This window comes from Ambystoma mexicanum, chromosome 2p (assembly GCF_040938575.1).
Source record: "Ambystoma mexicanum isolate Mex_15411 chromosome 2p, UKY_AmexF1_1, whole genome shotgun sequence".
Lineage (NCBI taxonomy): Eukaryota > Metazoa > Chordata > Amphibia > Caudata > Ambystomatidae > Ambystoma > Ambystoma mexicanum.
The window spans coordinates 749327331-749345392 of NC_090923.1; the positions used below are offsets into that span (position 1 = coordinate 749327331).

The 18062-nt window shown below is 44.8% G+C and overlaps 2 protein-coding genes across 4 annotated transcripts in view; one reads left to right on the top strand and one right to left on the bottom strand.

Annotated features, from left to right (window-relative positions):
* Window positions 1-11825, bottom strand: part of BCKDHA (branched chain keto acid dehydrogenase E1 subunit alpha) — a 177876-nt gene extending 166051 nt beyond the window's left edge. The window contains exon 1 of one of the 2 annotated variants that reach the window (XM_069644388.1): window positions 11493-11825. In XM_069644388.1, the coding sequence (XP_069500489.1) occupies window positions 11493-11579 (87 nt within the window). In that variant the 5' untranslated portion in view covers window positions 11580-11825. Of the gene's footprint in view, window positions 1-11431 lie in introns of both variants that reach the window. The other variant, XM_069644389.1, reaches the window with a different exon arrangement.
* A 674-nt stretch (window positions 11826-12499) lies between these two features.
* EXOSC5 (exosome component 5) overlaps window positions 12500-18062 on the top strand; it is a 588575-nt gene continuing 583012 nt past the window's right edge. The window contains exon 1 of one of the 2 annotated variants that reach the window (XM_069644393.1): window positions 12500-12694. In XM_069644393.1, the coding sequence (XP_069500494.1) occupies window positions 12586-12694 (109 nt within the window). In that variant the 5' untranslated portion in view covers window positions 12500-12585. The remainder of the gene's footprint in view (window positions 12695-18062) is intronic. The other variant, XM_069644392.1, reaches the window with a different exon arrangement.

The window sequence follows — 18062 nt, forward strand, 5'->3', positions numbered from 1 at the left end:
AGGATTCAGGATGCCTGTGATGAACGTCCAGCAGCATAAATCCCTGAGCGAAGATATGCCGAAGCCACAGCGTTCAGCCAGCATGGACAACTGAGGGACTTAAATGGCAGCAACAGCAGGAAATGCATGAAGGAAGGTAAACCTACTTCTTAGGCAAAGGACAGGGTCTGGATTCCCCTTAAGTACTTCTACAAAGAGGGGCTGGCCAGAGCAAGCCCGCCAATTTCAAGAGGAGGCTAGGGAGAAAGGGGTCAGGTGGCCCACCAATCTAGTTGGCCTTTAGGACTTCCAAACAACCCAGACTACACCCACAGCATGTGAAAGGAGGGGCTCAAGGACTTGTACTGGTATAGAACAGTTCTAATCAATATGAGGGGCTGCCATGTGTCGTGGCTGTGCCACTGCAACACCAAGTGCCACCCATTCTGGACTAATTGGGACCCGAAATCATCACCTATTCATATTTATGACTTTACGTTTCCTTTGCAACACTTTGTACAATGAACTAGGGAAGTACCGAACTTAATATATTCTAATGCACATTCTGGTGTGGTGCTCCAGGTGGTAACGAGCCTGCTTCAGCGCAGGGCGAGTCCTTATTTAAGCAGCTACCTGCAGGAGAACAGGGCTCTTGCATACAGTTCGCTGCCAGACCTTTGATTTATTCTGTGGCCTCTTGCTGCCGTTTCCAGAACCTGCTCCAGTTCCAGTGGCCTGTGCTCTCCACCCTGCACCCCTGCTGGAACTCCTATGCAGGTGTTCCCTCTGCCCTGAAACCCTCAATACTCTTCCTGCAGTTCCTGTGCTCCTCTCTCAGCAGTCAGCTCTTCCCTGGCAGTCCCTTGCTCTCTAGCCCCAATTCTCTTGTTCCTTGCCGGCAGTTCCTTGCTCTGTGCCCATCGTCCGTGCTACATGGATTTAGCTTCCTACATTCATGCCATGAGTTTCCTTATATTCTGTCTGCAGCTCTGTGCTCATTATTCTAATCCAGACGTACAGTCCCTCACTGTGCAGTTTAGTCCTGTTCATCCTATTTCAGTGCAGTTGACTTGTTTCACGATCTACAGTTCAGTCTGCTGCTCCTTGATTCAAGTCCTTAGGTTCCACTCTGCAGTTCGTCTTCTGTACCTTTGCACTTATTATTGTATTCTTACTTAGGCTATTTCGTTCTGTTCTCTGCCCTGAAGTTGGTCACTTTCTCTTCCTATTTTTTCCCTGGAAATGTCTGTTACTGTTCTCACTTGCGCGTGTGTAATTGCTCAGAGTTTGGCTTCTGGCTTTACCTGACAGGCAAGCAATCCCTTTCTTTGGTCACGTCATAGTCTAGTTTATTGTGCCATATTCTTAACAGCGTGCTCGTTCCGGTTTCAGCGGGTAGTCACTGCTCCATTCCTGCTGGACCCATACAGGCTTCAGTCTTGTTTCACTGTTGATGTCTTCGGGTTCAAACACAGATGCCCACTCTTGTTGCTCCTTTCCATGAGCAGAGTTGGCCCTGTAATAACCAGCTCAGAACGCTAGAGTTTGCCCTGACCTGTGGGATACTTCTCCACATTCTGCATATACCCCAAGTGTGAAGCTAACGTGTTTGTCTTGGTTGTATCCCCTGGCACTTTGTTCACTACCTGTAGTTATGATGTATTCTTCCTTGCCTACAGGACTCCTTACACTCCTATCGCTTGTGCACTATTCTCCGCTCTGCTTTGTGGGTACGTCTCTGCCCTCAAGCACCCAACAACACGAGTGCAAAATGCCAATTTTAATCCTACCATGTACAAAAAGGTACATTGGGCTACCATGTCAGTAAAATGGCTAGCAACAGAGATGCACTTGAGGGCCAGTTCTCCAGGATTCTCTCTCATTTTAACATGAAAACTCTTTTCCTCAACTAAATTTACCCTACACCGTGTACAAGACGTCATTCAGGTGGTAGATTTTGCAAGAATACAAAGTGGAGACTCCCATCCTCCGACATTAACCTGCCCAGATCTACGTTTTCAGTAGTCTTCCTTGCACGGCGGGATATTTTAGGTGAGGGGTGCCTACTGGCAGAAATGCTCACCTGCAATGTGGGATGTTATGTTGATTTATGCCGTGCACTGCTACCACCCAGGGGCATTCTCCACGATGACTCAGAAAAGGAGTTTAAGAGCTGATATGATTAACATGGTTGCATGTGGAAGCGGGTATGATGAACATGGTTGCATGTGGAAGCAGAGTACAGAAGGTGGTTCAGAGGGCAGTAAACACGCTTAGAGCCGACAGAGTGAAATGTTAGATCGTTAGGGAGTGGCAGGCACAGTTTTTCTAAAGCCTATGTTGCATGTGCACATGTAAAGTTCAAAATCGTAAAAAATCTAAACTTTTTCTGCCATACGTTGGTGTATGAATTCAAGGTATGTGCATTTGTATTTCTGGTTTTCAAGAAACATTCAAATAAATAAAAGTGCCTTGTTAAAATATTTTAAAAGGAGAATTGTTTGTAACTACCAATTGGACTCTTGCGTCATGTCCTTACGTGGCTGATAGTGTGGCGATTCTCTCTGGCAAAAGGGGATCGATTCCTAATTTTATGACCGTCTTTGTACACATCCGCATCCGGTTGGGAGAAAGCGGAGGACAACAAAAGCTAGAATGCTTTGCATTGTCAGACCCATCCCTAGGTTACCCACACTAGGGTGCAATCAGAAAACCAAGGATCATATTAGAGTAATCCATCCACAGCACACAAAGTCCCTGATTCAAAGAACGTTTTCCTGTGGGATTGCATTATAAAACGCTTCTGTCAATCAGTCCCAAAGTGCTAACTCTTGCTGCATGTACCGAATTGAGTATGGTCAACTGTACTTGTTGCTAAAGTGAACATGGTTTATGGGGTACATTGTCAATGCCATATACACCAGTTTGAAATTGATTAGTACTACAAATTGGGTTTTGATATGATCACAGCATTCTGGCAATATTAATCGAATTGCTAGGGTAGGGCAAGCGTAGTAAATCAATTGGAGATGTTGCCAGTTCTTTTACTTTCACATGAAAGAGTTAATCTTCAAACCTTTCTACGGAACACTGATGTATGTAGTATGGCATTTGTTGTATTGCATGTGGTTCTTTCAGGCATTAAACTGTTTTCATAAGCCACATGCTCCGCCATCAAATCGGCACCACTCATTAGGTATGAAGGACATTTAGAAATAGGCTGCAATGTCGACTGCTAAATACTGACATTTAGCAGCTGCACCCAAATCGCACTTGTGCCAAACGAGTGGTACCGAGTTGGCTTTCGCACCACGTGGCTGCTCTGAACGAGAATCTGGCCACAGTGGTGCCCCAGTTGGTCCGCCCGAAAGAAGAGGGTGCCATTGCCTCTTGCCCTTGGATTGGTGCAGTCACCCAGGCTGCGAGTACTGGAACAACGCTGAGCCAGCCAATGCCAGTTTAATGTTTATAGTGATCCATTATGAAATTATTTCTAAGCTGGGACTATGCCATGGCCTGTTGCACACCTTCCTGCTGTGACATATGTTCTGGGACAACGCGGCTTAGGCATTTCACTCTCCCCACCATTGTCAGGGACAGACTGTATGGTCCAAATAACAGTGCAGCAGAAGCACTTTAGAGCTGCTCTGAAACTCTACAAGGAAGCAAAACTACACCCTTGCTATGGGACTGCTGTAACGGTTTATTGAGAGGCCACCCTCAACACAGGGAGTTCCTTCCCTCCCCAATCTAGGTGTCACACAAACGGTTTGTCAGTTCCTCCTTCAGTCCTATTTCAGTCTCACGTTGTGCACCTGGATCCCTCTTCTGCACCACCTGTGAGCCAAGAACCAGACTCGTGTACAGAAAAATATACTTTATACTCCCACCTTCTTTGTGGTTAAAAACGTATTTGTACATAAATAAATCACACAAGTTGATTGAGAAAAACACAAATCACAGTACTATATCCCGATTTCAATTCTAGAAATAACCAAAACTAGTCAATTAACAAAATCAATGTACAGATGCAGTGCTATGCAATTAATTTTCCTGCAAGCATAAAAAGGCCAGCAGTTTGGTTTACAGATATTGTACAAATGCATATGACAACTATTTCACACACACTTTTGCTTTCAAATAAGCACAGGGTGATTCAACATGTTTTTAGACCACCCCTCCACTTAAAGGCCTGTGTTGGGAAAGTTGGAAGTTTACAGTTTTAGTTTAGGCACCAAGACACCCCTCTTCCTTAATAAGTTGGGGTCAACAGGACAATTAGAATTACCCAATTAAATTACAGCTTATAGTCTTCAGCGTTCACTAGGAATGAGCTTTGTTAATTTCGAATTTCAACAAAAAATACCCCTCGAGTGTTGTTGCTGAATGGGAATTAAATTATATTCAATCAAATAGGCTAATGATCTACACAGTTTTGCCCCCCGCCCACTGTAAAGGGAAAGGAGTCAAGTCCAGAAGATTCCCCCACTTTTTCAAAGAGCTTAATTCTACCTACATTTAAAACCTGTTTATGAAGTTCAGGAAAGCCAGCAGCATTTCAGGACCCTCTTGGAGGACAAGGCAGGGGTCTGGTCACTCCACTCTCAAGGATGGTCCCCAGCTCTTAGGGCCCAGTCAGCTTTTAGGCCTCCCCTGCAATAGACTGCTCCACCTAGATGCAATTTCACTAAATCTCCTTTGGAGTTTCCTTGCGGCTGTCAGGGGGTCATTTTTTTAGCAGCTCTTCTCTTATCCGATAGTGCATCCACTTTATATACCAGTGATGACACCATCAAGATTTCAATATTGGGCAGTGCCCTGCAATAATTTCGCAACCAGGATTGGACAATTACCCTTCTTTCTCCCCCCAAATCCAGCCTCTCTCTAAGGATTGGTTTAGGAGTCTGGAACAGAAACATGGCAACTCCCATTAGAAATCCCCTTTTGTTTCCATGTCAGCTTTTTGGAAACAAGTAGTTATGTGGCAAAACTTCATACTATACTAGTAACATTATATATATATATTTCTGATGCTTGTATCTGCTTAGATTCACAACCTCTGCATAGGCCGACATCTAGTGGAAGCTGCAGAGTATTACTGTTGTTTTCAAAACTCGAAAAGGGATGTTGACAGGGCGTGCCAGTAATACTATCCCATGTGTGACGTCACTGTACCCATGACTACACACGCATGTAGGTCCCTCAGATTGTTATTTTTCTGACATGAGGTGTAGCGCGAGTACAGTTGTATCCAAGCAGATACTTATCAGACAAGCTTATAGGCATCCATGCGCCTTCTCTCCGAGGGGAGGAAGGGTGGGTCGCATGTAAATCTCTACAGATACAAGCATCAGAAATACGATTACAGTGAGTAATGTATCCCTTCAGAGGCTTGTGGAATCTGCTAAGATCACGTGCTGTGCATAGATTAGCGAGCAGTGGAGGAAGGAGGTGGGATGTGAGAAGGTTCATGAGCAAATAAATGTCTTAGAACAGCTTGTCCCACTTGTGGATCTGTCTTGGAATGGGTGTCAATGCAGTAGTGCTGAGTGAAAGTATGTACAGTGTTCCATGTAGCTGCCTTGCAAATACTATCTATGGGGACATTTGCAATGAAAGCCACAGTGGCTCCAGTACCTCTTGTGGAGTGAGCCCTGGGAGTAAAAGGCAGCGTTTTATCTGATAGGGAATAGCACAGTTGGATTCATCCGACTATCCACCTAGAGATGGCATTCTTAGAGATGCGGTCACCTTCTATGCCTGGCGCTATGGAGACAAACAATTTATCTGTTTTTCTTAGCGGTCTAGTTTTGTCTACGTAATAGAGGACCGCTCTCCTCACATCTAACGTGTGGAGTTTTACCTCAGCTGAGCTGTTGGGGTCCTGGAAGAAAGCCGGTAGCTCAATGGACAGTTTACATGAAATTTGGAGATGAAATTTAGGTGAGAACCTAGGGCGAGTACGTAAAACCAGCTTGTCTTTGTGTACAACAAAGAAAGCATCCTGCACTGACAATGCTTGTATTTCACTAACCCTTCTTAAGAAAGTGATAGCCACTAAGAAGGCAGTTAAGTCAGGTGTTTGAACCTATCCCCAGCAGGATTCCTGTGCAGGGGAACAAAGAAATAATTCCTTTAACGAGTACTATTCCCAGCTGGATTATTGTGCTGAAAAGCAGCTCAGTGACAGCCCTTTCTAAATTGTGAAATATTAAATGTTGTTGCATGTCCGCCACTAGCCGAAGAACGCCCCACCCATTTACTACTCCACTCCAAAATACCTTCTGAGTAGTTACTCCGCTAGATAAGAAATCCAATATATTTCCATAAAATAGAAAGCTTGACCATCAGATACTGTGCCACAGAATGTTTGAATACAATTTTCAATTACAAAATGCCTGCTGGTCAATTACTTTGTCACAAAAGGCGTGTCCTTCAGTTGCTATGAATCTATTTGCCTGCTAGTTCCAATGCGCCCAATACCTGTCCACCAGTTATTGCACAATATGCAGAGCTATTCATCTTAACTATTCCAAAACTCATCTTTAAGAGCTACAGTGCAACTGAATATTTGACAACAGATATATAACCATCTAACACCTGCTAATGTGTTAAAATGCCTATTCCTCAGTTATGAACCGAAAGCCTGCCCACCAGGAAGAGAATGTCTGCCCGATCAGTTTTTGTACCACAGAAGACATGTTCACCTTTACTATTCCACACACATCAGGCCTTCGGGTTATAGTGCCAACAGATGTTTGAACACCAGTAAACATGCATAGAATACCTGCCAGTATGTTACTGTGGCACAAAACGCATGCTCTACGATTATTATGAACAGATGTCCAGTGCAGGCACTATGCACATAATGTCTGCCGATCGGTTTTTGGGCCACAGAGGACGTACTATGCCACACGAGGTATTCCAGTTATCGTGCCACAAAATATATCTCCATTTGGTACTATACACCCCAGTACACTAGTTAGTGTGCATGAATTAATTGTACATCAGATACAGTCACTGTGCATGTAGTGCTATCCCCATCAGATACTGTCCAAGAAAAACAAAGCAAGCTTCCTTCCCGTAATCCACTGTGCCATAGAATGCCATCCTATAAGATTCATGCAACATTACTCTGCAATAAACGGTCTGCATACTCATGCGTGTATTTGGACAAAATGCCTGTCGGTCCTGCACTGTTCAATTGCCTACCCATCATTATGTCTCACAGAAGGGAGTACATCTCTGAGAGGCAGATACAATGCTATGGAATACATTTGTTTTGTTGACGTCATTGTCAGACAAACTCCATCAAATAATGCAGAAATCCAGCAATTATATTTCATATGTTCTTAAATAAGTGTCATGTAGGCTCTCAACAATTGTGCCCATGTTTACCGCCTTCCCAATCCAAGAAACCTAGACTCCATAACTTTTGCTGTTGGTTAGGGATGAATCTCTATGGTGGGAGAAGGGACTCGCTTATTTGGTGTAGCTCTACCTCACTTGAGGGCTGTTTCACACCAAGTTAAAGACCTTGTAGCACATTATCATCCACCGTGTACAGTTTTCAGACCTCAGAGCACCCTTACTAAATGTCCCATTTCACAGTGTTGGTCAGTGGGTGTACTTTTCACACCTCGATTCCCTGGGTGGAAGTCTCACTTCTAGGAGCACAATTTGATTTGCCATATTCGACGCACACTACTCGAAGAATGTTCTCAACCACTGGGTGGGGTGTCTTTTCTCCGAGCAGATGCTCCCAAAGGGTGTATATGTCACTGTTGGGAGAAATGTCTCAACTGTTTGGGTGAGAGACTCAAACCCGTCAGAGATTCATTACTTCAGCATGGGTCTCACAGTTTGCAACAAAGTCTACTTCATTAAGCATGGGTTTCACAGCTCACAGGAGTCTTGCTCCTTTGAGCATGAGTTTCACAACACTGAGCAAGGCAACACTTAGGGTGCAGTTATAACTTCTGGTAGCACATACTCACTGGGTGGGAGTCTACTACTAAATCTGTCTATCGTTTTGTGCGAGTCTCACTCATTAAGGATGAATGTAATTCCAAAGAGAACAATTACACTCTGTGTGTGAGCCTCACAGTTGGACGCAGAGGCTCAATCAGAGTATGAGCCTCTCCTTTGGGAGCACTGTGACTTGTTGAGTGTGAATCTCCAAGCTGGACCATATTTGCAGCGAGGGAGAAGGGAGATGTGCGGGGTGGGGTGGGGTGGGGAGAAGTGTGCTTGCACCTGGCAATAGAGCGTGACCCTCACTCCTCAGAGAACTCCGATATCACAATGTACAGTCTAATTCACAGTGTGTCTCACATCTACGAGCACATTCTCACTCATTTAGAGTCTCCCCTCTGAGATAACAGTACCACTCATTGGGGCACGTCTCCCGCCACAGTCTATCTCACTGAATGTGAGCCTCAGAACTGGAAGCAAATTCACACTACCGGTATGGGTCTTTCTTGCTACTAAAAGAACAGTGAATTATTTCGTGAAATTCGCACACCTTGGAGCAGTCTCATTCATCGAGTATCACACTGGATCCCAGTTTCAATCATTTGGTTTGAGTCTCTAATGATGCAAGTCTCGCGTCTGAGAGTATAGAAGAGGTCACATTGCCTGCAGCCCCGTCAGTCATTGAGAATTAGTCTCTTCCCCTATGACCACTGGACCACTGATTGGGTGTAAAAACCACACCTTGTACCACAGGCGTGTCTGTACTTAGCTTCGCAGAACAAAGCATCTCAAAATGGCTATTCGTCTCATATCGTGAGCAATGCCTCATTATTACATTGCCAGTATTACACTTAGGAGCACAGTCTGACGCCTATTGTGTGCATGTGTTATATATTATATTACAGTCTCACTCATTTGGTGTACAATCTAAAATAGACACTTTCTCTGACAATCTCAGATTGTGAATCACACACCTTAAAAATGTGCTTCTCGGTCGTTGTGAAGCCAATACCTTCGAACACTGTCTCACTGACGGGAAGTTAACTCATACCCTGGAGTACAGTTTCACTTTTAGCCAGTCTCAGCGATCCCATTTACTGGGATTGAATCATAGTCATTCCTCAATCAGATTTCTTTCAAAATATAACCTTTTGCTCAAACTCGCTGATTGCTCCTCCTGTGGACTCTGACATTCAGCTGCCTTAACTCTCTTAACAGATTGTTGCATGAGAAGCAAAGCTGCGTTTGCAAAAGTTAGGAATTCTCCTCAAGAAGCTGTGAGGTGGCGTCAAAAACACAGTAGCACTAAGAAGTGCTACCGACATCTCATTAAAGAGAAGTAAACCTTAAGGTAGTGCTTCTGCAGTCTCAGAGTACAGCAGACGTGCCATGAAGTGCTGTTATTTTATTCAAGCCCGCAACAAAAAAAAGCAGGGTGGCGTGGGGCTCGATTTAAAGAAAAGCCAACATGTTAGAAATTGCTTGTAGCCCATTTTCAAGAGTAACACTGAAATTAATATATTGTCAGAGGTCGGGAACTGCTTGCACTGCCTTATTAAAAACACAAATACCATGAGAGGGGTTGTTAGTATGTTTTCCAAACTATAGCAAGATACTGAGACATGCAGGATTCAGTTTAATCAGCAGTGTGATTCCTCATTAAAAGTAAAGCAACAATACAGCAGCCTTTCTGAGAGGTGTTGTAACCGTCATTAAAAGTGTATTTCGGTAGGTTCCATTGGTAGAGTATCAGCTCTAATAAAAAGTGCTGCTTGTTTGTTTATTTATAATGCGCTCCAGACCCATAGGTTACCGGGCGCAGCAGCAAGTATATGCGAGACTTACAATGTTACATGAATAAGTTTACAATATAACAATATTACATGAATGAACAATTAGCAATATACAAAGTTAGCAGTTATAAACATAAAGGGTCGCTAAAACATCTGAGTACATTGAGTAGGGCTGCGCGTGTGAAATTTCATAGCAGGTGTCTAGTCATTGTTAGCGTTAATGTGTTTAATGAAGTTCCTTCTGAAGTGTGGGAAAGGTTGGTCTACTCTTAGGTTGGGTGGCAAAGCGTTCCACAAGTTGGCAGCTCTCACAGGGAAGCTGGCACCACCGATTTTGGCAAGTCTAAATCTGGGTACATCCAGGCAGTTAGAGTTGGCGTGTCTCATAGGTCTATTAGATGTTTTTCTTTTTATTTTGTCCGTCAAGTAACTGGGAGCAGCATTATTTAGAGCCTTATGGGTCAAGGAGATCATTTTAGGTGGATTTTGTTATCAGTGGAGAGCCATTTGTGTTGCCGCCTAATAGAGGAGATATGCTCCCTCTTCTTTATGCCTAGTGCAGCTCTAAGAGCATTGTTTTGTAGAGTTTGGAGTCTTGCTTACTTTCCCACTCAATGTACAGGAGCACCGATACGTGCTGGTAATGTCCACTTAATTGGACATCATCTGCTGTAGAGAACTGGTATGGTCACTCACTTAACGCCAGTTAAAACGTGAAATCATTATTTATCAAACACGATTATACCTTTGTGTCCCCATCTCAACCCTACTTTCCTCATCTCCCCTCTCTCTACGCCACGTTTAAGATGTACTTATAACCTCCACTGCCTACTACCAATGACACATCTAGCCTGGTGCCACGAAGCAGCTTACAGGAACACAGTACATATCACCAATAAACAAATACAACATTCCCATTCTTTCTCTTCTTCACGCTTCCTTCAACTTGTCGCGCCTTGAAGCACTTGTGTATAGGCGCATTATAAATGCCATATCATATAATATTCTCCAGTACCGCTCTTGTTCTGTCCCCCGTCGTTCCGGGTTTCCGCATGCCCCTTTTGATCTATCAACATCTGCCACTCCACTTCGCAGCTTCCCCGTCCTAAACCCAGTACCTAACATCTACCCCTCATTTGCTTTTATTCTACTCCCATCATTGCATTACATTTGAGTGTCTTGTGCGCGACAAAGCCACTTTCTCTACTTCGAGGAAGTACTTTCCCTTTGACAGCGATCGTTACGAGCCCCACACACTCCCCCTGCCAGCAGCAATCAGAGACTGGCTGCTAGACAGGCTTTCGGTAGGCTGGCCTAAACTGCGGATGACTTTACCTTGCCAAGGTCAATACATGGTCTGTGCATATTGAGGCAGATGTTAATATGAGTGGCTAAATATTTATGAAGGGTCTGTTGACATAACGTTTTAGGAATCATTGTCGTCGGCTTGACAGTTCGAAATAGAAAAAGCTATGGTTTCGAAACACATTGTTGACTTGCGAGCCTATAAACAAAGTTCTCGTGGCGAGTTTCTCAGTAAAGGGGTCATGGTCTTCTAGACCGTGCTTCCGTGAAAGGGGTGCTCTCAGTCTGTGACTGAATAGCATTCTCTGCTTATCGGAGTGAAATGTGCTCACCACGATCTAAGTGTTGCTAAACTAGTTACAAGGAATCCCATAACTCACCCGTTCAGTCGCCTTCAATTGCCTAGTCGCCCCACCCAAGCGCACACGAACAGTTACTTACACCGATGGAAAGCGTGCGGGTAACACCGTAAAACCCAGCGCTGCGAGGCAGCCGGGTCAGTCTCCTCAGCACTGCAGCGGCCGCCATCTTTGATGCGGGTCTTACTCTTGTCAAGTTTGTTGGCCGCTTGGTACACCTGAAGGAGTCGAGCTGGATATGGGTTCACATTAGGTCACCGTGTAATCCGGCTACGGATGCCAGCCTAGCTGATACAGTTGTGCTTTAGAGGTGCACAATCCTCAGGCAGCTCTACAGCCAGCCTTTTGTCATCAGGGGGCCTGAAGAGATAAAAGTTAATGTTCTTACTCTGGCAGCTACATTGGAACATATAGCAGAATAAATTGTAAACAGGTAGACACACAAAGATGACATGTAAACCGTAGACTAACTTTAATATTTTTCAAAATGAAACTATAACTAATGGTATCTACTCGTTCGTGTAGGACATTCGGTGATGTAGATAGCACAACAAGACACAGCGAACGCATTATCTTCATAAATGATCAATTTCGAGGTTTTACATAGGCAAGTGGACGGACCTGCTGTTAATCTCGAATGATTTCTTTTCTGATTGCTCCCCAATCACCAACACAAACGCGCGGCGTGAAAACGTCCAATACTTTATACACGAACGGCGACGCTCCAAGATGGCGATAACGCTGCTGATGCGGCGACTGGGGTTTGCGCACCTTCGTGGCTGCTACCTACAAGGATAGCCAGACGGCTTTGCTTTACAACGTTGATTCTTCGTTAGGCGACTTGTATCGGACCTCCTCTTTCTTATTTAAAAACTAGCCTTAAAATGTATCAGTTAAAAAAAAAAAATATGAATCAACGTGTTGCCCTTATTGAACACATTTAATTGTTGAATTAAAATGATCGAAACCATATATTTCTTCATTCTAAACACGTTATTTAGATGCGCGTCTAATCTTCACTTTCCTCTATTGCAGTGTTGCATTGAATAGTACTGTTTTTATGGTAAGGTGGGCGAGGAGCGTTGTGAAAACAGGTTTCTCCTGCTGTCGTAGGGGTCCTCTTTTATTCCCTGACAGGGTTGTCTGCGCAGTGCCTGGTTTGTTTGATAGACAGCATGGAAGCTAAACAGGGTTTGAGCATGTTTTCTCATGGCAGCCTTAGAGTTTTCGCCTGTGAACAGAACCTGTTGTCTAGACCGGACGGGTCTGCCTCATTTCTGCAGGGTAAGAACACAACCCTCTCGCCTGTGGTAAGGTGACGTCTGTGTGTGAGTGATTTTGGTACAATGTCAGTGTCTCATGGACAACAACTGTTATCAATGGACCACCAACAAGTTTAAAAAAAAAAAACAGAAACTATTTGGTGTTTCGCATTGGTTCATTTTTGAAGCATATAACCATTATTCTGAGGTAATATGTTGCCTGCACTTGATCGCTTACCTCGGTGCCACACATCTCTTGACAGTGGCAAACAAATGTTCTGATTATTTACCAGTAATCTTCATTAATCCTAGTCCTACTATTTATTTTGCTTTGCAATATTTACTTTTGAGGTGCAGATGCTTCCAGGATTTGAACACATTTATTTTTTATTTATTTATTGCATTCGTTGTACGTCCAAACCCAGGGGTATCACAGAGTATTTTACAAGTATACTTAGTCTTAGTGGTTGCATATACATTAGTTTGTGTTAGATGTTATGTTGGCAGTATATTAACGCGTAGCGTTGGCGCCGCATGCATGCAATATAAATCAGCAATTAGATAATTCAAATGAAGCAGGAGACAATGATGACACGTTGGAATCTGTCTTTATTCAGGCCCTAACTGAACTTCTGGCGGCAACCCTGCCTCCTTAATCACGTGGGTCGCAGCCAACTCATTAACTGTAATGAACAGGGTACTGTTCCTCTTTGTGAACAATAACAATAAAGGTAGGACATTACATCTCCCCCTCACTAAAACAAAACGTGACAACTTTTAATTGAGTTCTTCAATCCACCTGGTGGGCCTTCTGATAACCCTCTTGGATGGGCTGTGTGTTGGTGGGGACAGTCTCGAAATTGCTCCACCGCTGTCGCTGACATCAGCGTCTCTCTCTTCTTCACAGTATTCCGTGTGTATGTCTGATGAATCATCCAACAATGTTCTTGTGATGGTGGCATTGGTGTCGGTGCCTGTAAATGTCCTGAAGAAGGATGAGTTTCTGGTAATGGTGCCTTGGATGCTTGCTGCCATTATCATGGAGCCTTGAATGGGAGTTACGGTCATTGGATCTGGTTTGAAAGCAGGTGTGTCCTTCGTGACTTGATTCTGTCTTACCAGGACTTGGTCCCCTATCTGGATCGAGCTTGGTCTTGCTTGTCTCTTGGTGTCATCATATTCTTTCATCCTGGCTTTGCTCTCTCGATCTTTGTTTCTGGCATTCTCCACCTGGGTAGAGTCAGTCTTGGCTCGGGGGTTGTGCGGGAGCCTTGTTCTTATAACACGTCCAAACATTAGCATTGATGGACATTTGCCTGTCGAGCTGTGAGGCGTGTTTCGGTATTCTCGTAATAAATTGCAAATGGCTTGCATGAACGAGCCGTTTCTGATGGAGCATATTTAAAGGGTGCGTTTGAGATTACCCATAAATCGTTCCACCATTCCGTTTGCTTGTGGCCATAACGGTGTAACTTTGTGATGCTGGAAACCTAGGTGTTCAGCAAACATGGCAAAGTCGTGCCCACTGAATGGAGGCCCATTGTCCGATTTGACATCTGGAAGGAATGCCATAGTTGGCAAATGTCTTATCCAGGGCCGGCATGACAGCCTGAGCACTGGTGGAGTGGATCAGATGTACTTTGGGAATCGTGACATCTCGTCAATGATCACTAGCGCATATTTGCCATTGGCTAAAGGGCCAAACATGTCAACCGCTACTTCATCCCACACTTGCAGCAGCATTTCAGATGGTCGGATGGGCTCGGGGAACGTGCGCGGAGCCACTGCCTGGCATGGTAGGCATTTCCTTAGCCGCTGTTCCACTCGTTCATCTACGGATGGGAACCACACCTTGGTCCTTAATTGCCATTTGGTTGATACGATGCCTCTGTGTCTTGCGTGAGCAATATCTAACACTTGGTCATGCAGTGCTGCAGGAATTACAAGTCTCTTTTCCTTCAGTAGCAGGCCCTCGGGTGATGTGGACAGGGTGTTGCGGACAAGCTTGAATGTGCAAAAGTGTTGTACCTCTTCAGCAGACATGAATGGCATTCCTCTCTGCTTGCACTGCCACTGATTTGAGCGTAGACACATTTGAACCGCTTGAATTAGTTTGTCTTTTCTTGTCTCTTCTAGCAATTGCGCTGTAGTTATGGATTTGGGTAGTGCGCTGCTGACCAGGTAGCGTAGGTATTGGTTTGCTTTGTGTGATTGCCGCTCATCACGAGCTGGGAGTGGGTATCTTGAAAGAAAGTCTGCTGGATTGTTGTCCTTACCTGGATGGTGAATTATTTTGAAAGAGTATTCTTGTAGCCTGAGGCCCCACCTGGCAATGCGAGGCGGCATTTTTGCTGTTGGTTTGCCGTAGATCGTGGTAAGAGCCTGGTGGTCTGTGATTATGGTGAACGGTCACCCGTACAAGAATAAATGGTAATGTTCGCACGCCCAGACTACTGCCAGGCTTTCTTTTTTGGGTTGAGAGTATGCGCATTCTGTGGTGGACAGACTTCGGCTTGCGTATGCCACAATTTATTTTGGAGAGTCTGGGGATGCTCCGCGCTTGGATTGCGCTAGAATCGCTCCTAACCCCACGGGGATGGCGTCTACTGTGAGTTCCGTGTCAAGGTTGGGGTCGTAGTATGTCATACATGATGCGGTGGCATTTTTGATTTCTTGGAAGGCTTCTTCACATGCGTGTGACAATTGGAATTCCTGAAGTTTTCCTGTGAGGAGTCGCAAGGGTGTACTCACAGACGCAAAATCTTGAATATATCGTGTGCTGTAGCTCTTCATGCCAAGGAACGAATGTACTGCTGAGACTGACGTGGGTGTGGGCATTTCTACCAACGCTTGGACCTTTTCAGGGTCGGGTTGCAGTCCATCTTTCGAGAAAATATGTCAGAAGAATTTGAGGGTGGATTTGCTAATCTCACATTTATCGGGATTGAGTGAAGTGGGCGTTTTCCAAAGCCATGCAGACTCTTCGCAGGGTGTCATCATGGCTGTCTTGCGTGGTGCCAAATATTAAGATGTCGTCAGAATAGTTTAGGCAGTTGGGGATGTGTTTTATCACCTGATGTATTTCGTTCTGAAATATTTCTGCAGCTGAGGATACCCCGAAGCTGAGCCTTTTATATCTGAATAAACCAATATGCGTTGAGAAGGTGGTGATCTATCTTGAGGCAGGGTGTAACTCCAGCTGGTGGTATCCCTTGTTCAAGTCTAATTTTGAGAACACTTTGGATCCGTGAAGTAGATGCATCATATCAGTCATTCTTGGGGCGAGGTGTCGTTCTCCCTCTATGGCCACGTTTGGGGCCCTCATGTCAATGCATATGCGAATGCTGTCCTTGTTGTCTTTCTTGGGTACTGGTACAATGGGAGACACCCATGGAGTTGGTCCCGACGCTGGCTCTATGATGTCTTGCTGTAATAATGACTGGATCTCGTCTTCCACATGTTTCTGTATGTTGAGGGGAATGCCTCGGTAATGTTGTGCCGTTGGGGGTATTTGTGGATTGATATGTAGTCTGACTTGTTTGTCCTTTAGTTTCCCCAGGCCTGTAAAGAGAGCGGGGAACATTTGCTGCATCATGTCTTTTGGGCTGGTTGTATAAGCTGACATTATTTGATACATTATTTGAATGAGTCCCATCTGAATTGCAGATTTGAAACTTAGGATGCTGCCCCCGGGCACTTCCCCTTTTATAACATATATCTTGATCTTCTGACTCTTGTCCTTGTATTGACAATGCGCCGTAAACATACCTTGGCAGTGCAGTGGCTTATTCGAGCCGTATGGATATATCACTGTGTCTGCTTCTTTCAATGTCTTCTTGTAGTTGAGTAATTTATACGTTTCATCATTTATGACATTGACGGTCGCTCCCGTGTCAATTAGGAATTCTTTGTTCTGCCCATTTATTTGTAGTAGTAGGGTGGGGCTGTATTCTGCTGCTATGCTGTTTCCGATGGCATGTACGTATCCCCTTTTCCGGTCCCCGCTTGATGAGGACGAGTGTGACTCGCGTTTCCTGCGCGGTGAGTCATCTAAATATCAAATTGTTTGCCTGGAATGACGTTTTTGTGATTCGTGCCTGGTGCTGGTGTTACTCGAATAATCTCTTCTTTCTTCCCGCTTTCTCTCTTCACGCGGCCGGTCACGTGGTGTATTTTGTGACTGGTGTCTGGAGGCCGCAGGCGAGTGCCTCACACGGGATCTTGAGCTCTCCCGCCTTGGGTTGCGGTCTTGTCTCCATGTGTCTTTGTTGTTCTGTCGGTTGGAAGAAATTGATGTTTCTGCACACAATGATTTTCACCTCCACATTTGTGGCCAATAGCAGGGCACGGCCCCACATGTGGAAATCTGAATCCGCACCTGTAGCATTTCTTCTGTTCCGCGGGAGGGGGGTCTCTGGTTGTTCTGATGGGGCATACTGATGCCGTGGAAACTGACTGCGTGATCTTGATGTTGCCTAATGATTCCGTCTGTAGTGTGAGAGCCGAGACAGCCCGTGTGAGTTGTAATACTTCCTCTAGCGTTCTGCTTTTCTGAAGTAGATTGTTTCTAAACTCATGTGATGCACAGCCGGCAATGGTTTGAGATTTAAGCGCTTCGTCTGTTGAATATCTGTCAAAGTCACAATATTTCGTTCTTTTTCTTAACCTCATTATAAAATTGTCCATATTTTCACCACTTTCTTGCGTGGATGTATGGAAGATGTGTCGTTCATAGTCAATGTTTCGCAACGGTGCGAAATAAGCATTTAGTGCTTCAATGATTCCTTGAAAAGTGTCTGTATTGGATTCAGGCATTTCAAACACAATGTGACGCACTACTGGGCCAAGAGAATGTAGCAGGATCCCTCTTAGTCGGCGCTCCTCCCTTACCCCCGATGCATCTATGTAGATGTGCAGTTCCTTGAGCCACCTATCCCACGTGGGGGCAAGGCTGCTGGTGTTATCCAGCCATGTCAAATGGCTGCGGGGCTTGTAGTTTCTTCTTTATGCGAGGCTTGGCGGGGCGTGGAGCTGGTGGGAGGGCTTACAATTCCACTGTTGTCTTCAGACATAATTGAGCTTTCTTGAGGGTGGTAGTGCTTTTCTGATGAAACTGGGGCTTTTGATCCAGTCAAATGCTGCTGGGATAATTAATGTGGTGCACGCTTTATGTGGAGCGTGTTAAGTAGCTTGCGATGCCTTCAGCCTTTGACAGGACTCTATTTTGTTTTTACGGCGCACGCGTATGACTGTGCCCTTCCACCGCGTATAATACGCAGCGTGCATAACACGTGCTGGTAGCTGAGCGTTCTGTGCGGAATGCTGCAATCTGCACTCGCGTGCTAATGAGTCCTTACTTGTGGTTTGTTTTCCTGCCGTGTGTGTTTTGA